The 23,237-nt window shown below is 48.3% G+C and overlaps 1 protein-coding gene across 1 annotated transcript in view; it reads right to left on the bottom strand.

Annotated features, from left to right (window-relative positions):
- LOC121009260 (surfeit locus protein 1) overlaps positions 1–23,237 on the bottom strand; it is a 51,794-nt gene that overhangs the window by 18,159 nt on the left and 10,398 nt on the right. Inside the window, exons 2-7 of the mRNA XM_040442257.1 lie at positions 21,843–21,924; positions 8,596–8,720; positions 4,194–4,276; positions 3,412–3,597; positions 2,067–2,139; positions 1,432–1,594 (exon numbers count right to left, since the gene is read on the bottom strand). Coding sequence (XP_040298191.1) covers positions 1,432–1,594; positions 2,067–2,139; positions 3,412–3,597; positions 4,194–4,276; positions 8,596–8,720; positions 21,843–21,924 — 712 coding nt within the window. The remainder of the gene's footprint in view (positions 1–1,431; positions 1,595–2,066; positions 2,140–3,411; positions 3,598–4,193; positions 4,277–8,595; positions 8,721–21,842; positions 21,925–23,237) is intronic.

Raw genomic sequence — 23,237 nt, 5'->3', positions numbered from 1 at the left:
GGGTGGGTATATTAGAGATTATACGCCAAGTATTTTCCGTAAGAGTAGATAGAGACCCCAAAATATGTATATTGGGTTATGTCACGAAGGTAGGGACGGACGAGGCTATAAAGGTTGCGTTGGGAAGGCTCTTGTATGTAGCCAGGAAACTGATAGCCTTACACTGGATACAGGCGAGTCCTCCAACACTTGAGGAATTCCGCTTAAAAGTTAATAATATTCTGGTGTATGAAAAAGCTAAATTCCTAAAAAGAGGATGCCCACATAAGTTCAACAAGCTATGGAGTAGTTGGATGTCTCATAACCACATTGAGATCTAAGAGTATAGTGTAAAGAGACGGACCATTGCCGGAGTGAGTAAGGGTAAGAGAGGGGGGTAGGGAATACTGGGGGTGGGGGGTGGTAGGTTCTCATAGGTTTACTTATCTATAAAATGACTCGAAAGTACAAAGTGAATTGTATCAAATAGGTTTATTTTGATATGACCTTATATACCCAATGTGAATTTGTAACATTATTCTTGTCAATAAAAAAAGATTTGATTTAAAAAAAATAAGAACCTTCTCTCTAAATTAACTAAAAGGTCCTAAACAATTATTTAAGACACATTCTTATCAGTAAGATGAGACTTGAGCTGTAATGAGTATTTGGGAGGTCAGAGATAAGGAGCCGTCAGCTGAGTTGACTGACAGAACAGAGAGAAAATTCAGATCCTGCTACTAGAGAATCTCAAGGCTGTACAGAGAAAAGGGCTCTTTTAATAAAGACCAATTGAAAAAAAGATTTTAGCCCAAAATGAGTACAATTCAATAATAAAAAGTATTGTCCCCAATGTGTACATAGCATTTAAGAAAATTCCCTGAAATTACAGGTATGTTGTAATCATGTAATCCACATAAAGGGGAAGAGGAGCAGTCTCTTACAGCAACCAGATTCCTCCTCCTTTTTTCAGAGTTTAACAAGGCGACATGTGTAACCTCCACTTATCCTTTACAGCCATTGTTATACATCTTCCCCAGTATATGCTATCATATAATATGGAACACATTCTGAATAGGACCCCACACATGTGGCCATATTGTGCCTCCACTTACTGTACCCCCAATTTCATAGAGACACATGGGCTTACTTTTCTGCTTGAATCTAACTGGTCAACCAGATGCTATTTAACACCATACAAAATCCCACAGAGTGCCTGCAGTAGGGTTATGGCTTCGTAGTAGGGACCCACAAGGGCTGAATGTGCTGCCATAAAACTAAACCTTGTCTGAGAAGTCTGCGCCAAACATAATGGGCACAATGGTTTCAACTCTAGTTATCCTAGGAACATGATGCCCCCAGCGAAGGGAGAAGAGTCCAATCATAGATAGAGAGGAGTGCAACAATACCAGAAATTGCCAGCATCCTCCCCATATAAAGTTTTAGGCTTACCAAAATCAGCTTCAATATATATGGGCTGTGCCCCAGTCTGCTCCGCCATGGCTGCCAGGTCCCGGTAATACCACGTATTTTTCTGCACGTCATTCTCTGGAGCAAACTGTTGACGAATTTCCGTGAGTCTCACAATTCCCACCAGATCCAGCTCTCCATCGATCTGCAGAGAAAGAAACTGATTATCTCGACATATGTTCTGCCCAGACGTAAGAATGTCTCCTTATCCTCCTTTCCTATACCCGATTGCCAGTTTACAGTATATGGCATTACATTTCTCATGGGCCACAAATGTCCTGGAGTCAGTGGGAGACACATACAATAGGTCAGGACTCTGTTTCATGGTGTGCATGTCTTGATAAAACCTCACACAAGATACAAGCAGTGCCATGTGTGCACAGGCTGAGATCTTCTGCATTTACAGAATAGGACAATCATAGATAAAAGCCCTCTGCTTCCACCTATGGAGGGATATGGTAGATGCCCTGAAGACTCCCAGATAAATCACTTTCTGCTGCTGTCCTGAACACTAGAAGTGGGTGAAGAGATGTGGAAGGTGAGCCCCATGCTATCACAGCAATGCAGAGCGTGCCACAGGGGGAATCTGACGAGGCCCAGGAGAAGATTCTGCTCACCTGACCCTCCATTCTGGTCTGTGGATTCAGCTTCTTATTAGGAACAAATCCCCTGTTAACCAGGATAGTGACTCTGCAGGTAAATGATCACAGCTCGTTAGAGGTACTGGTGGAAGAAACAGCCTAGGGAGCTATGGCACCGCCCCTTTCATGACATTATCATCACGCCTTGGGCACCAGCCCCTCCATGACATCATCATTCCACCTTGACCAGTCACTGGAGGATTACTGGTTAGATGTTCTGATGAAGCAGTTATCAGAGTAGCTCTGTACAGAAATAATGTAAAGTATTGGAGCACATTAAGGGGATCGGTCAGCAGTTCTTTCCCTACGACACCGGCTGACCTGTTCCATGTGCGCTCGGCAGCAGAAGGCATCTGTGTTAGTCCCATGTTCATATGTGTCCGCATTGCTGAGAAATATATGTAAATGAGCCTCTGGGAGCACCAGGGGCGTTGCCATTACACCTAGAGGCTCTGCTCTCTCTGCAACTGCTGCGGCCTCTGTAATTTGATCGACAGGACCAGGTGTGATGACTTTTTCACTGCCTGGACCTGTCAAAATGCAGAGGATGCGGCAGTTGTAGAGGTACCAGAGCCTCTAGGTGTAATGGCAACGCACTCATTGCTCCTAGAGGCTCATTTGCATATATGTCTCAGCAATGCGGACACATATGAACATGGGACCAACACAGATGTCTTCTGCTGCCGAGCGCACATGGAACAGGTCAGCGGGTGTAATAGGGACAGAACTGCTGACAGATCCCTTTAAGGGGTTAACATGACATCTGCTCAGGAGCTGAGTAGGCGCCATAGCCGCTGGCAGTATCAGGTAGGGACAACTCCGATGATGGACATTTAACCCCTCAGATGCTGTGGGCAAATTTGACCACGGTATCCGAGTGGTCATTTACCGGGATTGGGAGGCCCCCGGTGACCGACTGTCCACGGCGATGAGATTACGGGAGCTGCTTAGTTGCTATGGTAGCCAGGAGGTTTCGGAGGATTTAAAAATAAATGTAAAAAAAATAAATAATAAAAAACACACACACACACAATTAAAAATTATTTAAAACCAGAACTAAAAACGTATAATTACTTTTCCCCACTTTCCCCATTTTACAGATTGAAATACATTTAGAAAATGCCCAAGCTATTAAAATACAGAAATATTAATCCGGTATGATGAATGCCAACATGAAAAAAAGAGTCGACATAGCGCGGGCACATGTGAACATGGGTCCAACACAGAGGCCTTCAGCTGCCGGGAGCACATGTAACAGGTCAGCCAGTGTCATAGGCACAAAACTGCTGACAGATGCCTTTTAAGTGGTAAGATGACATACCCAAGGTTAGTACAGAAGGGGGTGATCACGTGAGCCCCGATCTCCTGCGGTCTCATCCCACCAGACTCCTCAGACTCTTTACTTTTTTTCACAAGCGTGCGGGGCTTCAGGAAAAGCTCCTTCGAGTGATCAAAATGTCCTCGGACCTCGACAGGATGAAATTCCAGTGTCTGAAGTTCTGTGGGACTGAAAACATGGATCTTGAGATCAGCCATGAAGTTCTCTTCACTCAAAATCTATCAACTGCTTCTCTAAGAATAAACAACAGTCATAAAATGGCCGACTCCTTTACTCCTGTTTCTGGATCCTGAGGACGACTGTGCTGCTGCCACAGAAGCCACTTTCCTTCCCTGACCACTGGAGCACCGTGCCCGACTCCATCACACCATGCACTGCGCATCTCTGGCCGGCCATTCCTTCTCCCGAGATTCACTTGCAAGGGTGAAGTCCATTTGTGATCCAGGGAGTAGAAGATGGAGCCAGAGGACAGAACATGGACTGCAAAGATCTTAGCATCCAAGTCACTAGTGAGGGCAGCGTGGACTACTACTCCAACTACTTCACCATGTGCATCTATAGGAGAGGAAGGGACTGAAGTGGTTTCCCCTCAGCTCCAATTATGTGAACTCAGACATTACATTAGAAATGAAAAAAAGATTAAAATCTAACAGGGACCCCAGAAGTAATCCAACAAGGGGCTCCCTATGTGACAGCAGTCTTCGTAGCTGCAGGTAATAGGGGTCCTAGTAGTGTACCCCTTAAATGCAACTAATGAAACTCACTCTGTGGGGAGAGGTATGGGACTGGATGTGAACTGCGCCTCCAGCTGCTGGATCAGGTTCATCTTCCACCGCCGTCGCTGTATCTGAAAGAGAAGATACGGTCAGCAGTACTGCGGGGTGATGAACGGAGTCTGCTCCCATCACTGCTGATGACCCCTCGTCCTACTAAATCATCCTCCCATCATTAGCAGTCTGCCCAGCAATGGTATGCGGTTGAAAGATGGACGATGGTCACCATCACAGTACCACTGCTTTCCTGAGTGCTGAATGCCTAGTAAGTGGCTCCTACAAGGGGAGCCACGTGAATTATATGTGAGAAGAAGACAATTTGAGGAGTTTTATCTACTTGTACTTTTCATTTCAGGGGCATTGTTCTGAAAAGCTCAGAGATCAGTCCTGTAGAGACAACTAGAAGAGGGATCAGGGAAACTACAACTCCCAAAATCTTCCATTCACTTCTATGGGAGTAAATAGAACAGCCAAGCAAGTGTGCACGCTGGGAGTTGTAGTTTCACAGCAGCTGGAGTGCCAAAGGTTGCTGATCCCTGCGCTAGAAACTTCCTCTATATAGTGATCAGCCTGAAAACACAGCTCATTGTAAAAGCTGCAAAAGGTAAATCACGTACCCCCCCACCCCCAATTAACAGAACAAAATGAGTAGAACAATGGATCTGCCGAATGCTTTTATTGGTGGTCACTCTGGAGCATGAACAACCCTGCTTACGGTGACAGGTCCCGACAACGCCGCGTCCGGTGACAGGTCCCGACAACGCCGCGTCCGGTGACAGGTCCCGACAACGCCGCGTCCGGTGACAGGTCCCGACAACGCCGCGTCCGGTGACAGGTCCCGACAACGCCGCGTCCGGTGACAGGTCCCGACAACGCCGCGTCCGGTGACAGGTCCCGACAACGCCGCGTCCGGTGACAGGTCCCGACAACGCCGCGTCCGGTGACAGGTCCCGACAACGCCGCGTCCGGTGACAGGTCCCGACAACGCCGCGTCCGGTGACAGGTCCCGACAACGCCGCGTCCGGTGACAGGGGGGTGACAGGTCTCAACGCCACTTCAGGTGGCAGGTTCCGCCAACAAGACATCACTCATATGCCAGCAGCGCTAACCCTAAAACTCCCCCCTTTCCAATATATATATATATATACACACACAGTAAAGACCAAAAGTTTGGACACACCTTCTCATTCAAAGCTATGAGGCATCAAAACTATGAATTAACACATGTGGAATTATATACATAACAAACAAGTGTGAAACAACTGAAAATAGGTCATATTCTAGGTTCTTTAAAGTAGCCACCTTTTGCTTTGATTACTGCTTTGCACACTCTTGGCATTCTCTTGATGAGCTCCAAGAGGTAGTCCCCTGAAATGGTCTTCCAACAGTCTTGAAGGAGTTCCCAGAGATGCTTAGCACTTGTTGGCCCTTTTGCCTTCACTCTGCGGTCCAGCTCACCCCAAACCATCTCGATTGGGTTCAGGTCTGGTGACTGTGGAGGCCAGGTCATCTGGCGCAGCACCCCATCACTCTCCTTCATGGTCAAATAGCCCTTACTTTCAAAGTTTTCCCTATTTTTCGGCTGACTGACTGACCTTCATTTCCTAAAGTAATGATGGCCACTCGTTTTTCTTTACTTAGCTGCTTTTTTCTTGCCATAATACAAATTCTAACAGTCTATTCAGTAGGACTATCAGCTGTGTATCCACCTGACTTCTCCTCAACGCCACTGATGGTCCCAACCCCATTTATAAGGCAAGAAATCCCACTTATTAAACCTGACAGGGCACACCTGTGAAGTGAAAACCATTTCAGGGGACTACCTCTTGAAGCTCATCAAGAGAATGCCAAGAGTGTGCAAAGCAGGAATCAAAGCAAAAGGTGGCTACTTTGAAGAACCTAGAATATGACATATTTTCAGTTGTTTCACACTTGTTTGTTATGTATATAATTCCACATGTGTTAATTCATAGTTTTGATGCCTTCATAGTCATGAAAATAAAGAAAACTCTTTGAATGAGAAGGTGTGTCCAAACTTTTGGTCTGTACTGTAATATATATATACACACACACACACACACACACACACCACTCAGAAGAAGTTCTGGATTTTTGGCTTTCAGGTGAAATTTCTAGTAAACGTAAGAAGTTCCGGCTCCAGTGATATTATATCCTGAAAGTCGGGTATTTCAGTAGAAGCAGCAATGGTGATTTCCTCATCTCAGAAGCCGACCCCAGTGCTGGGTATACCCCCACAAAATGTCAGTGTCTCAGGAACCTGTCCTGTGGCCTTGAGCATCAATTCCAGCTCAACAACGACGTCTCCTACTGTTCACAAGTCGCCTTATTGTCCTCTGAGGCATCCTACTCTTCTTGAAGTGCGGCCCTCAGGTCATTGAGGTTCTGAGGTACAGAGTTACAAACCTCTACACGGCGACTCAGCTGATCCCAGAGGTTTTCAGTGGGATTCAGCACTGGAGAAAGTGCAGGCCACTCTATGTGGGGTCCCCCAGTCTTTTGCAGCCGTTCCCTAATGATGGACCTCGATGAGCTGGAGTATTGTCCTCCATGAAGATGACATTAGGCCCGTGTTGTTCCTGCAGAGGTACAATGACTAGATAAATGATGTTCTTCAGGTAGTCTGGGCTGTCACTGGACCAGTCACACCGGCCCACACTGTGACACCACCACCACCAAAGGCTCATCTGGTGACCACAGTGACTGATGCAGAGCGGTCTCCTTGACTTCTCCAACATCGTTGGCAGCCATCATTTCTGCTCAGCATGAATCGCCTTTCATCAATGAACAGCACTGAGGCCACTGGTCCCTCGTCCAGCATAGATGCTCCCTGGCCCATACAAGACAATGACGCCTGTGCCTGGTGGTGTGGTCAGGTACCTTGCAGGTCGTCTATCACGGTCTGACGTGACACTTGGGTGCCTCCCACCTCCCTTACATGTGCCTGGAGTTGTGTGGCATTCATCATCTGGTTCCGCAGGGCATTGTTCACAATGAAGCGGTCATCAGAGTGGGATGTGGCCACAGGACGTCCACTTCTCTGCCTTTCTGTGACTCTTCCAGTCTCTGTATCTCTGATACAACCTGCTGATGACACTCTGTGACACTCTAAGCTCAGGGGCCACCTCCGTCTGAGAACATCCTGCTTGAAGACTCGCAATGGTGAGGTCCTGTTCATCAATTGTTAGGTGTCGTCTTGGTCTCATGATATCACAATGTAAGCAGCAGGATGAGGAGGACAGTTTAATACCAATTCAAATTGAACCAGGACATTTATTGGGCGATTTATGGATCAAACACCTGGTGTGAATTTTGCCGTTAAGCTCCTTGTTAGAGAACAGCAAGTTGTGCAAAAAGACCTGAAACATTGAAGAGTTGGACGTGTGCATTCAGAAGGTTAGAGAAGGTGACATTAAGGTATCCTGTAAAGGTCAGAGGGCATTTTAGGGTCATCCTGAAAATTCACCCACAAGACAAACATCCCCAATTTTTAGTAAGTAGGCTGTGTATATTGTGGGGATTCCCTCTGGTAGTTAGGATAAGCGTGTAATTCAAAAAACGGGGGCACATCAAAATTAGAATAAGAGTGCCGGCACACGGTATGTGATACACAATGTAGTTCAAAGGAAAAGAAAAGAATACAGAGATAAGAGCCGCACATCTAAAAAAGTATCAAATTTATTTAAAGCAACAGACACAACAAAGAATGGGTTAAAAACATTGTATACAATGAATCTTGGCCGTGTGGACCAATCATGTACACATGCCCCCCCACAAAGGCATGAACATTCCCCCACATGTATAAATGTATAACAGTTTAAAGTGCATGAAATCCATCAACAATAAAATAATGGAGAGCTACAATACTTATCATTTAAAGTAGCATAGTGGGGGTATGCGTGGTGGTCAGGAAACAAGCCCAACGCGTATCGCCAGGCTCTACTGGCACCCCTGAGGAAGCCAGTAGAGCCTGGTAATTCAAACTTCAGTGTTTATTCACACATGATGCCAAAAACAAAACGTCACTTTTGCAGTGTCGGTGTTACTTCACACTCAATGGCAAATTAATACAACAAAAGTCACCTTGGTGGCAGTTCTGCCTCAGAAAGTCAAAATACAGGCTTTAGGCACGCGTTTCCGCTCTCCTGCCCAGCACAGGCCTCATATCCCAGCACACAGACATGGCTTCCGAGCCCAGCTGCCTATTTAAGAACAGCCAGGTGCTGCCAAAACCCAGACCGGCAATTAAAATCCAGTCCGGTATTTGACCTCACCTGGCTGGAAATCAGCCCAGCAGCACATACTGGGAGGAAAATACCTGTTTTCCCAGACCAAACCTCTCACATCTTTTTTTTCATATGCCATAAAGTGTTACCTGCCAAGTGCCGAGTCCAAAAGAGGCAACAGGGATGAGCAAAAGAAGCCATTTCATGAGTGGATCCTTCCGGGACTCTGCCAACGTGGAGGAGGAGAATGATTTCCATGAGTTGCTCCCAGGACCTGGGCGAGACAACAAGAACAGCTCATGCAGAACAAGAGGTAGATCACATACAAAGATGAACCAATGTACTGTGGATTGTAAGCTCTCTGGACAAGATAAACTAAAGTAGCCACACTAAACCTAGAAAAGAAGGGTGCATGAGATCACCTTGCCCACTGTCTGCAGGACTTTCTACACATCCCTGAAACAAATAGCCTTGTGCTAACTTCCTGCTGATCTCTTTCATGATCCCCTAGTTTAGTCCAATGGGGGGGGGTTGAGATGCTGCAGCAGCCAGTTGTCCTGTGGTCAGACATAGGACCGTGAGGAGGAGTAGGGGGACACACTGAGCAGATACCAAAAAAGGCTCAAAATGTCCTTCTTAAAGGGGCTGTCCCGTCTCACCATTATTAAGGCACTGACCGCCACGTGGCAGGGATACACTGGAGCGGGGTGGCGCTGTGGCGTTTCAGTAGCTCCCATTGCAGTGCATTGGGCCTATGGAAAGTGCATAGCACAGCAAGCGATGCGGTTCCCTGAACTTGGAAACACTGCTATAGGGGCCACTGAGAGAATTGTGCACCGGCCTGACCGCTACTTCTCGGCCACCTAGTGGTCGCCGATTAGTCTCATCTCGCCTTAGTAATAGCAAGGTCAGACAGAGCTCTGGAGTGCAACCTCTGGAGTGCTCCTTACATGAATGATACATTGTAACAAACCCTCAACTGTGTGAGCAGAACAACATCAGGAGAGGTTTTCAGTCTATGGATGTAAATAAGGATGTTACTATGCACTCACAGCAAGCAGAGATTTTAAAAACGGGATGTATTGGATCCCTCTTTCTCATGATGACAGGCGGTTGCTCAGCCAATCCTCTGACAGCTATAGGATAAATACTCCTCCCCCTCCCCGGTACATTTTCAGTTTATACATGGGCTCATGGGTTTATACATTGGCTCTACATGGGTGTCACGTACCGGGGGCCCGGGCAGACCTCTGGCATGTCATGCAAACAGGAACAGGCAGATCAGAGACCAGGGACCAACAGAATACTTTATTACACATGACAGTAACAGATAAGCAGGTTAAGCAATAACAGTAGCATTACCACTGAAGCAAGTGCACTGGCAAGGCAGGAGGCCAAACCAAAGGGCGGAGAGCCAGTGAGCCTCGTTCTTCACAGAGCCCCTGGTGGTGGGGATGAACTTAGCCGAGGGCTCACTGGTCGCCCCTCCAGGAAGGTCCGGGTGCACATGGCCACTACCTACAGAGAACCACAGACAACAGGACTAGAACCCAAAGAAATTCAGGACATGGATCAGACAAGACAACGGGAACCTGCACACAAGCAGATGCCTGGAACCCATGCGGAACGGAAGCATGGCGGTCACAGGTAGAGCTGCACACAGACTAGATATCCTCCCTCCGGAGAACCCAGGAGCCATCTCACGAAGGCAGGACAAACACAGGACAGGAACAGAAGCAGTTACACTGCCAGGCTATACATGGACAGACAGGATCAGAAGCAGTGGAGCACTGCCAGGCTATACATGGAACAGACGGGATCAGAAGCAGTGGAGCACTGCCAGGCTATACATGAAACAGACAGGATCAGAAGCAGTGGAGCACTGCCAGGCTATACAGGGAACAGACAGGATCAGAAGCAGTGGAGCACTGCCAGGCTATACATGGAACAGACAGGATCAGAAGCAGTAGAGCACTGCCAGGCTAGACATGGAACAGACAGGATCAGAAGCAGTTACACTGCCAGGCTATACATGGACAGAAAGGATCAGAAGCAGTGGAGCACTGCCAGGCTATACATGGAACAGACGGGATCAGAAGCAGTGGAGCACTGCCAGACTATACATGGAACAGACGGGATCAGAAGCAGTGGAGCACTGCCAGGCTATACATGGAACGGACAGGATCAGAAGCAGTGGAGCACTGCCAGGCTAGACATGGAACAGACAGGATCAGAAGCAGTAGAGCACTGCCAGGCTATACATGGAACAGACAGGATCAGAAGCAGTGGAGCACTGCCAGGCTATACAGGGAACAGACAGGATCAGAAGCAGTGGAGCACTGCCAGGCTAGACATGGAACAGACAGGATCAGAAGCAGTTACACTGCCAGGCTATACATGGAACAGACAGGATCAGAAGCAGTGGAGCACTGCCAGGCTATACATGGAACAGACAGGATCAGAAGCAGTGGAGCACTGCCAGACTATACATGGAACAGACGGGATCCGAAGCAGTGGAGCACTGCCAGGCTATACATGGAACAGACGGGATCAGAAGCAGTGGAGCACTGCCAGGCTATACATGGAACAGACGGGATCAGAAGCAGTGGAGCACTGTCAGGCTATACATGGAACAGACAGGATCAGAAGCAGTGGAGCACTGCCAGGCTATACATGGAACAGACAGGATCAGAAGCAGTGGAGCACTGCCAGGCTATACATGGAACAGACAGGATCAGAAGCAGTTACACTGCCAGGCTATACATGGAACAGAAGGGTTCAGAAGCAGTGGAGCACTGCCAGGCTATACATGGAACACACAGGATCAGAAGCAGTGGAGCACTGCCAGGCTATACATGGAACAGAAGGGTTCAGAAGCAGTGAAGCACTGCCAGGCTATACATGGAACAGACAGGATCAGAAGCAGTAGAGCACTGCCAGGCTATACATGGAACAGACAGGATCAGAAGCAGTGGAGCACTGCCAGGCTATACATGGAACAGACAGGATCAGAAGCAGTGGAGCACTGCCAGGTTATACATGGAACAGACAGGATCAGAAGCAGTGGAGCACTGCCAGGCTATACATGGAACAGACAGGATCAGAAGCAGTGGAGCACTGCCAGGCTATACATGGAACAGACAAGATCAGAAGCAGTGGAGCACTGCCAGGCTATACATGGAACAGACAGGATCAGAAGCAGTGGAGCACTGCCAGACTATACATGGAACAGACGGGATCAGAAGCAGTGGAGCACTGCCAGACTATACATGGAACAGACGGGATCAGAAGCAGTGGAGCACTGCCAGGCTATACATGGGACAGACAGGATCAGAAGCAGTGGAGCACTGCCAGGCTAGACATGGAACAGACAGGATCAGAAGCAGTGGAGCACTGCCAGACTATACATTTAACAGACAGGATCAGAAGCAGTAGAGCACTGCTAGGCTATACATGGAACAGACAGGATCAGAAGCAGTGGAGCACTGTCAGGCTATACATAGAACAGACAGGATCAGAAGCAGTGGAGCACTGCCAGGCTATACATGGAACAGACAGGATCAGAAGCAGTGGAGCACTGCCAGGCTATACATGGGACAGACAGGATCAGAAGCAGTGGAGCACTGCCAGACTATACATGGAACAGACGGGATCAGAAGCAGTGGAGCACTGCCAGACTATACATGGAACAGACGGGATCAGAAGCAGTGGAGCACTGCCAGGCTATACATGGAACAGACAGGATCAGAAGCAGTGGAGCACTGCCAGGCTATACATGGAACAGACGGGATCAGAAGCAGTGGAGCACTGCCAGGCTATACATGAAACAGACAGGATCAGAAGCAGTGGAGCACTGCCAGGCTATACAGGGAACAGACAGGATCAGAAGCAGTGGAGCACTGCCAGGCTATACATGGAACAGACAGGATCAGAAGCAGTAGAGCACTGCCAGGCTAGACATGGAACAGACAGGATCAGAAGCAGTTACACTGCCAGGCTATACATGGACAGAAAGGATCAGAAGCAGTGGAGCACTGCCAGGCTATACATGGAACAGACGGGATCAGAAGCAGTGGAGCACTGCCAGACTATACATGGAACAGACGGGATCAGAAGCAGTGGAGCACTGCCAGGCTATACATGGAACAGACGGGATCAGAAGCAGTAGAGCACTGCCAGGCTAGACATGGAACAGACAGGATCAGAAGCAGTAGAGCACTGCCAGGCTATACATGGAACAGACAGGATCAGAAGCAGTGGAGCACTGCCAGGCTATACAGGGAACAGACAGGATCAGAAGCAGTGGAGCACTGCCAGGCTAGACATGGAACAGACAGGATCAGAAGCAGTTACACTGCCAGGCTATACATGGAACAGACAGGATCAGAAGCAGTGGAGCACTGCCAGGCTATACATGGAACAGACAGGATCAGAAGCAGTGGAGCACTGCCAGACTATACATGGAACAGACGGGATCCGAAGCAGTGGAGCACTGCCAGGCTATACATGGAACAGACAAGATCAGAAGCAGTGGAGCACTGCCAGGCTATACATGGAACAGACGGGATCAGAAGCAGTGGAGCACTGTCAGGCTATACATGGAACAGACAGGATCAGAAGCAGTGGAGCACTGCCAGGCTATACATGGAACAGACAGGATCAGAAGCAGTGGAGCACTGCCAGGCTATACATGGAACAGAAGGGTTCAGAAGCAGTGGAGCACTGCCAGGCTATACAGGGAACACACAGGATCAGAAGCAGTGGAGCACTGCCAGGCTATACATGGAACAGAAGGGTTCAGAAGCAGTGAAGCACTGCCAGGCTATACATGGAACAGACAGGATCAGAAGCAGTAGAGCACTGCCAGGCTATACATGGAACAGACAGGATCAGAAGCAGTGGAGCACTGCCAGGCTATACATGGAACAGACAGGATCAGAAGCAGTGGAGCACTGCCAGGTTATACATGGAACAGACAGGATCAGAAGCAGTGGAGCACTGCCAGGCTATACATGGAACAGACAGGATCAGAAGCAGTGGAGCACTGCCAGGCTATACATGGAACAGACAAGATCAGAAGCAGTGGAGCACTGCCAGGCTATACATGGAACAGACAGGATCAGAAGCAGTGGAGCACTGCCAGACTATACATGGAACAGACGGGATCAGAAGCAGTGGAGCACTGCCAGACTATACATGGAACAGACGGGATCAGAAGCAGTGGAGCACTGCCAGGCTATACATGGGACAGACAGGATCAGAAGCAGTGGAGCACTGCCAGGCTAGACATGGAACAGACAGGATCAGAAGCAGTGGAGCACTGCCAGACTATACATTTAACAGACAGGATCAGAAGCAGTAGAGCACTGCTAGGCTATACATGGAACAGACAGGATCAGAAGCAGTGGAGCACTGTCAGGCTATACATAGAACAGACAGGATCAGAAGCAGTGGAGCACTGCCAGGCTATACATGGAACAGACAGGATCAGAAGCAGTGGAGCACTGCCAGGCTATACATGGGACAGACAGGATCAGAAGCAGTGGAGCACTGCCAGACTATACATGGAACAGACGGGATCAGAAGCAGTGGAGCACTGCCAGACTATACATGGAACAGACGGGATCAGAAGCAGTGGAGCACTGCCAGGCTATACATGGGACAGACAGGATCAGAAGCAGTGGAGCACTGCCAGGCTAGACATGGAACAGACAGGATCAGAAGCAGTGGAGCACTGCCAGGCTATACATGGAACAGACAGGATCAGAAGCAGTGGAGCACTGCCAGACTATACATTTAACAGACAGGATCAGAAGCAGTAGAGCACTGCTAGGCTATACATGGAACAGACAGGATCAGAAGCAGTGGAGCACTGTCAGGCTATACATAGAACAGACAGGATCAGAAGCAGTGGAGCACTGCCAGGCTATACATGGAACAGACAGGATCAGAAGCAGTGGAGCACTGCCAGGCTATACATGGAACAGACGGGATCAGAAGCAGTTACACTGCCAGGCTAGACATGGAACAGACAGGATCAGAAGCAGTGGAGAACTGCCAGGCTATACATGGAACAGACAGGATCAGAAGCAGTGGAGCACTGCCAGGCTATACATGGAACAGACAGGATCAGAAGCAGTTGGGCACTGACAGGCTATACATGGAACAGACAGGAACAGAAGCAGTTGGGCACTGCCAGACTATACATGGAACAGACGGGATCAGAAGCAGTGGAGCACTGCCAGGCTATACATGGAACAGACAGGATCAGAAGCAGTGGAGCACTGCCAGGCTATACATGGGACAGACAGGATCAGAAGCAGTGGAGCACTGCCAGACTATACATTTAACAGACAGGATCAGAAGCAGTAGAGCACTGCTAGGCTATACATGGAACAGACAGGATCAGAAGCAGTGGAGCACTGTCAGGCTATACATAGAACAGACAGGATCAGAAGCAGTGGAGCACTGCCAGGCTATACATGGAACAGACAGGATCAGAAGCAGTGGAGCACTGCCAGACTATACATTTAACAGACAGGATCAGAAGCAGTAGAGCACTGCTAGGCTATACATGGAACAGACAGGATCAGAAGCAGTGGAGCACTGTCAGGCTATACATGGAGCAGACAGGATCAGAAGCAGTGGAGCACTGCCAGACTATACATGGAACATACAGGATCAGAAGCAGTGGAGCACTGCCAGGCTATACATGGAACAGACAGGATCAGAAGCAGTGGAGCACTGTCAGGCTATACATAGAACAGACAGGATCAGAAGCAGTGGAGCACTGCCAGGCTATACATGGAACAGACAGGATCAGAAGCAGTGGAGCACTGCCAGGCTATACATGGAACAGACGGGATCAGAAGCAGTTACACTGCCAGGCTAGACATGGAACAGACAGGATCAGAAGCAGTGGAGAACTGCCAGGCTATACATGGAACAGACAGGATCAGAAGCAGTGGAGCACTGCCAGGCTATACATGGAACAGACAGGATCAGAAGCAGTTGGGCACTGACAGGCTATACATGGAACAGACAGGAACAGAAGCAGTTGGGCACTGCCAGACTATACATGGAACAGACGGGATCAGAAGCAGTGGAGCACTGCCAGGCTATACATGGAACAGACAGGAACAGAAGCAGTTGGGCACTGCCAGACTATACATGGAACAGACGGGATCAGAAGCAGTGGAGCACTGCCAGGCTATACATGGAACAGACAGGATCAGAAGCAGTGGAGCACTGCCAGGCTATACATGGAACAGACAGGATCAGAAGCAGTGGAGCACTGCCAGGCTATACATGGAACAGACAGGATCAGAAGCAGTTACACTGCCAGGCTATACATGGAACAGACAGGATCAGAAGCAGTGGAGCACTGCCAGGCTATACATGGGACAGACAGGATCAGAAGCAGTGGAGCACTGCCAGGCTATACATGGAACAGACAGAATACAACATCAATGCTTTACCAGGCGACACCATACAGAAGGGCACATGGCAAAAGCCCCCCAGGTCAGCAGCAAGAGGCTACACCCAGAAAGCCACAAGACAGACTGACCTAAAGCCCCACAGCTCACAGGTAGAAATAGCTGCAATAAGGAGGGCACCTGATAAACCACACCTAGAACCAGACCAGGGAATGTTAACCTCATCAGAACCAGGAGTACCAAGTACCATAGAACAATCTTAAGTGTCAGTTCACACCAGTCACAGAATGCTGCAGCCAGCACGCCCCAAGCGACAACCAGCATACACAGACGCTGTTCACACACAAGGTCGCAGCCAGCACACATCACAGAACCAGCATGCATGGGAACACCCACAGCCAGTACACAAAGCGCATGAAGTCAGCCTGCACGGCATCGGTGACAGGAACCACAGAGATATGGACGTTGGGAGGCACAAACAAAGGCCATAGATCACACACAACACGGCAGCCAGCACGCAGCCCCAAGCAACCAGCATACACAGGAGTCAGCCTGCAGCCAGTACGTGAGAGGGCCTGCAGCCAGCCTACAAGGCCACAACTGTCATAGTGAACCACATCGTGACAATAGGTTTATATATGGGCTCATACATGGGTTTAGACATGGGCTCATGGGCTTTATACCTGGGATCATGGGTTTATACATGGGCTTAGGGGTTTATACATGGGCTTATACATGGGTTTATACCTGGGCTTTACACATGGGTTTATACCTGGGCTTTACACATGGGCTTATGGATTTATATATGGGCTCAGAGATGAGTTTATACTTGGGCTCATACATGGGCTCAGAGATGGGTTTACACCTGTTCTCATACATGGGTTTACACCTGGACTCATGGGCTTATACATGGGCTCAGAGATGGGTTTTCACCTGACTTTCAGCAAATTATTTAACCCATTAAAATTAATATATTTGTATAATATTCCTTTAAAATTGTCAAGTTCATACCGGACGATACTTACTGAGGGTACACTCAGATAAATTGCCACACAAAGCACCTGCAAGGTATATAGGGGATGAGGGAAAACAGTCCCTATAGTCTCACCCTATTCTTGCTCAGCCCAGGGACAACCCCTGATGGTGGGGACTCCCTGTCCTCGAATCTAGGCTGACCTAACCCTAATACAGTGATCCTGAGAGGGTGGAGAGTTGAAAAATGGTGCTGAAGTGTGGGCAGATACAAAAAGAAAGGACATGAAAAACAACACAATACCGCATACAGTGACCCTATTGATATAAAGGGCCTACTAATGGACTGTGTATAGAACCCTTATGCTGCTGGATAATACAGCCAGCTAGGTACACAGTACATTATAATTATACACAAACAAACATAAATCAAACCCCGACGCGTTTCCCCCACCCTGTGGGATCATCAGGGGGTCAGTATATTAGGGATGTCTAATATCCATCTAGTAGTATTATGGTGTCATATATAGTACAATTATTATTCCCGGCCCAGCAATTCCAGAAAAGGGAATAAAACAGGCATAACAGCGGCAGAGAGAAGACAAGATGGAAAAGCGGAGGGGCATAAATTATATTCATCAGAACCGCTAAAGAAAACAGGAGAATGTCAGTCTCTCGTTTATTCCGAGGGGGGACTGGGACCGGAACCGGTGGATCCATTCACATTCCTTCTGAAGGATCTTCCTGTCCCAGTCACCCCCCGGGGCGATGGTGGTATCAATTCGAGAACTGAGAATCTCAGGCACTTAGGGTCCCCCCCATGACATTCATCGATATGTGAAGCCACAAGTGTGACATTTTTCTTGACGATGTCGTTCACATGTTCGCAGACCTTTCTCCTGAATTCTCTAACCGTTTTGCCTATATAGTCCATAGGACAAGGACACTGGCAAACATATATAGCCCCCTTACTTCTACAGTTGACAAAGTCCCTGACCCTAAAGGTCTGCTTGCTTACAGAACACGTAATGTCTTGGCGGTCGAGAGGTATTCACACACTTTACAAGAGCCACATCGGAAAACGACTATCGGTTTACGGTCTAGCCATGTCCCTTTCTTCGCCGGAGGTGTAAAGTGGCTATGGACAAGACGGTCTTTAGTACTCCTCCCTCTACGGTATGTAACTGAGGGATGTTCCGTAAGAATGTCAGATAGGTCGGAGTCCATCTGTAAAATGGGCCAGTATCTCTTCAGGACAGCCATCACTTCATGATTGGCTACGTCAAAGGTGGAAATAATACGCAGTGGTTGATGTTTGTCTGTGGTCCTGGGTTTGGGGACCAAGAGGTCTGTACGGTTTTTCTGTTGTGCATTTTTAAACGCCTCTTTTAAGACAGTCTATGGATATCCCCTTCCCCTGAACCTGTCCTGAAGTTTCCTTGCCTCACTGAAAAAGGCACCACCCTCCGAGCAGTTTCTTCTCACTCGGAGATATTGACCCCTTGGGATACCCAGTTTAAGGGGGGTCGGGTGGTGGCTCTTACAGTGAAGCAAGGAATTGGTGGCTGTGGCTTTTCTAAACATGTCAGTCACGAGTCTGTCGACCTCCTTAGTTACTCGAATATCTAAGAAAGTAATCGTATACGGGTCTGACTCATAGGTAAAGCGAAGGCCGATCTCGTTATCATTAAAGGGAGTCTGTCATCAAAGTTTCACCTTTTAACCCTTCCCATAGCTTTCTAGCAGCCTTACAGTTAATAAAAACGTTACCTTTATGAGCAATCCTGGACTTATAAAACCGGCAAAAAACAACTTAGTAGCATATGCAAATGAGGGCTCGCAAGTGCCCAGGGGCGGCGTTACCCTGGTAGGTGCCCAGCTAGCTCAGCCTTATCGTCGCTTCCCCCCGCCCATCCTTTCCCTCTGACCGCCCATCTACTTACTTCTTGTTTCGCCGAGATCCCGCGCCTGCGCACTCAGTCCGTCGGCCGGCGCATGCGCACTGCGATGCCCATTCCTTGTAAGGCATCACAGCAATTAATGCGCATGCGCCGGCTAACGGCGCGAAGCCGGCGCATGCGCAATAATTACTGTGATGCCTTACAAGGAATGGGCATCGCAGTGCGCATGCGCAGGCCGACAGACTGAGTGCGCAGGCGCGGGATCTCGGCGAAACAAGAAGTAAGTAGATGGGCGGTCAGAGGGAAAGGATGGGCGGGGGGAAGCGACGATAAGGCTGAGCTAGCTGGGCACCTACCAGGGTAACGCCGCCCCTGGGCACTCGCGAGCCCTCATTTGCATGCGCTACTAAGTTGTTTTTTGCCGGTTTTATAAGTCCAGGATTGCTCATAAAGGTAACATTTATATTAACTGTAAGGCTGCTAGAAAGCTATGGGAAGGGTTAAAAAGGTGAAACTTTAATGACAGACTCCCTTTAAGTTCAGCAATGAACCTTTTCAACTCACCCGGTCTGCCCTACCATACCAAAAAGATGTCGTCAATATATCGTGTCCAAAATATGACGTTTTCAACCCACCAAACCGGATGATAGGGGAATACATGGGTATCCTCCCACCAGCCCAGGAGGAGGTTGGCATATGTGGGGGCACAGGGGCTGCCCATTGCCATCCCCCTGAGCTGGTGGTAGAAACGTGCATTAAAAAGAAAGAAGTTATGCGTCAGGGTAAATTCTAACAACTGTAGAATAAAAATATTGTGTGCCACATATTGTGTACCTCTTGTCTTCAAAAAGTACTTGACAGCGATAAGCCCGTAGTAATGTGGGATGGAACTATAGAGTGACTCTAAATCGATGCTGGCCAAGATACAATCGGGATCCATGTTGAGGGCATCCATCTTGTTCAGAAAGTCCATCGTGTCCCTCGTGTATGCTGGTAGGGACACGACGAACTGCCCGAGCACACGATCAAGGTAGATTCCACAATTTTGTGTAAGGGAATTGACCCCTGAAACAATCGGTCGTCCCTTTAATGGTGTTGTGCCTTTGTGTATCTTGGGGAGCCCGTAAAAGGTTGCTATGCATGGATGTGTGGGAAGAAGGAACTCATATTCAGAAGTACTGATCACCGTATTATTCAGACCCCCCAATAGTAACATCTTGAGATCTTCAAGAAAAGACAGAGTCGGATTTGATGCTAGTACCTTATATCCTTCTTTATCTTTAAGAAGAGCCATACACATATTCAGATAGACATCATGATCAAGAATGACTAAGTTTCCGCCTTTATCGGACGGTTTGATGATAATGGAATCATCTTTCTCCAAATTTCTCAATGCTTGCATTTCAGCAAGAGAGAGGTTTAAGGTACTAGGCTCAACTTTGCTTAGTTGTTCCAGGTCCAAGGTGACCATTTGGAGAAAAATGTCCACACATTCGTAGTTAGAGGGGGGGGGGGGGGGTGGCATCCCCCGTATGGTCTAGGGAGTCTGTATCCGAGGAATCGACGTCTGAGGTCGAAATCTCGGATCCAGCTGCAGTTTCTTGGAGCTTATACCTGGGCTCACACATGGGTTTACACCTGGGCTCACACATGGGTTTACACCTGGGCTCACACATGGGTTTACACCTGGGCTCACACATGGGTTTACACCTGGGCTCACACATGGGTTTACACCTGGGCTCACACATGGGTTTACACCTGGGCTCACACATGGGTTTACACCTGGGCTCACACATGGGTTTACACCTGGGCTCACACATGGGTTTACACCTGGGCTCACACATGGGTTTACACCTGGGCTCACACATGGGTTTACACCTGGGCTCACACATGGGTTTACACCTGGGCTCACACATGGGTTTACACCTGGGCTCACACATGGGTTTACACCTGGGCTCACACATGGGTTTACACCTGGGCTCACACATGGGTTTACACCTGGGCTCACACATGGGTTTATACCTGGGCTCACACATGGGTTTATACCTGGGCTCACACATGGGTTTATACCTGGGCTAAACATGGGTTTATACCTGGGCTCAGACATGGGTTAATACCTGGGCTCACACATGGGCTTATGAGTTTATATATGGGCTCAGAGCTGGGTTTATACTTGGGCTCAGAGATGGGTTTATACCAGGGCTCATACATGGGCTCAGAGATGGGTTTACACCTGGGTTCATACATGGGCTCATGGGTTTATACATGACCTATACATGGGCTCGGAAGTTTCCTTCCAACCTATGAGCCCATGTCCTCTTTCCTTCTTCTGAATGTGTCTCCACACTCTCGGGCCTCATCTCCCTTCTTTGCTACTCATTGAGCAGCACACTCCACCATTCTACCCACAGCCATGTTAATAAATAGGAAATTGAGCTGCTCAATGTCCAGCCTGAATGACACATGGGACATCATCTTCTCTTGTTCCAACTCTGCCTAAGGTTTTCATGTTCCTAGCTATCCAGCCTGTTTTAGGAGAGCGCCTCCACAGGTGACATGCTGCATTTTAGAGGGACCTGCCCACATGTCCTAAGCTTTTGGTTCCAGTATATGGCCTGGCCTATTCCATAAATCCTCTAACCTTCCTCAATCTGAGTCATAGCTCCTCACTTTTTTTTTAGCGGCCAAATGATCGCTCCTGTCTGGAGGAAACATCGACTCCACACTACGTACTTCATTATAAACCCTTATGAGTAATGAGGAACTCACTGATATCTTCTCGGATACTGGAGCGAGACGTGGGACCTGCGCATCTGCTCAGGTCTTCTCGGGTAAGCAGTCACATCTCCCTCTTCTTCCCCCTTTTTCCTTATATTAATTATGTGGATTCTCAGTAGCACTAGAAAATTATCTAATAGATACCTCGATGCTTCATCGACTAATCTTATTACGATTGACTTTTGTCTGGTTTCATATAACTTGATAAAATGTAAAAAAGGGGGAAATGTAAAATTATCAGAACGTTTCATAATCTGACTCATCAATCCCAGTGATGTCAGCACCCTGGTCAGTCCACTTCTTACTTACAGCTCTGAAGGCTCCTTGGTTGTGATCTGGGCCACTGACAGGGAAAGCTGAACTGAGACCGAAGGAGGAGACAGCGGGCATACTGCGAAGAAAGCAGAGAGGGATCTATTAACCCCATCATCACTGGTGTTCTAGCAATATCTGACAGGGAGTAGACATCATTTTAACATCTAACCTGTATCACAGGTCACCAGTAAAAGTCGCTGTTATCACTGTCCCCTGTATCACAGGTCACCAGGAGATGTCGCTGTTATCACTGTCCCCCTGTATGATACATCACCAGTAGATGTCGCTGTCATCACCGTCCCCCTGTATGATACATCACCAGTAGATGTCGCTGTTATCACCGTCCCCCTGTATGATATGTCACCAGTAGATGTCGCTGTTATCACAGTCCCCCTGTATCACACGTCACCAGGAGATGTCGCTGTTATCACTGTCCCCCTGTATGATACATCACCAGTAGATGGCGCAGTTATCACCGTCCCCCTGTATATGTCACCAGTAGATGTCGCAGTTATCACCGTCCCCCTGTATGATATATCACCAGTAGATGTCGCAGTTATCACCGTCCCCCTGTATAATATGTCACCAGTAGATGTCGCTGTTATCATCGTCCCCCTGTTTCACACGTCACCAGTAGATGGAGCTGTTATCACCACCCCCCTGTATGATATGTCACCAGTAGATGTCGCAGTTATCACGGTCCCCCTGTATGATATGTCACCAATAGATGTCGCTGTCATCACCGTCCACTTGTATGATATGTCACCAGTAGATGTCGCAGTTATCACCGTCCCCCTGTATGATATGTCACCAGTAGATGTCGCTGTTATCACCGTCCCCCTGTATGATATGTCACCAGTAGATGTCGCTGTTATCACCGTCCCCCTGTATCACACGTCACCAGTAAATGGAACTGTCATCACCATCCCCCTGTATGATATGTCACCAGTAGATGTCGCAGTTATCACCGTCCCCCTGTATCACACGTCACCAGTAGATGGCGCTGTTATCACCGTCCCCCTGTATGATATGTCACCAGAAGATGTCGCTGTTATCACCGTCCCTCTGTATGATATGTCACCAGTAGATGTCGCAGTTATCACCGTCCCCCTGTATGATATGGGACCAATAGATGTCGCAGTTATCACTGTCCCCCTGTATCACACGTCACTAGTAGATGTCGCAGTTATCACCGTCCTCCTGTATGATATGTCACCAGTAGATGTCGCTGTCATCACCGTCCCCCTGTATGATACATCACCAGTAGATGGCGCTGTTATCACTGTCCCCCTGTATGATATGTCACCAGTAGATGTCGCTGTTATCACCGTCCTCCTGTATGATATGTCACCAGTAGATGTCGCTGTCATCACCGTCCCCCTGTATCAC

The sequence above is a fragment of the Bufo bufo genome, chromosome 8, assembly GCF_905171765.1.
Source record: "Bufo bufo chromosome 8, aBufBuf1.1, whole genome shotgun sequence".
Taxonomy (NCBI): Eukaryota; Metazoa; Chordata; class Amphibia; order Anura; family Bufonidae; genus Bufo; species Bufo bufo.
This window is presented reverse-complemented; position numbering and strand designations above follow the sequence as displayed.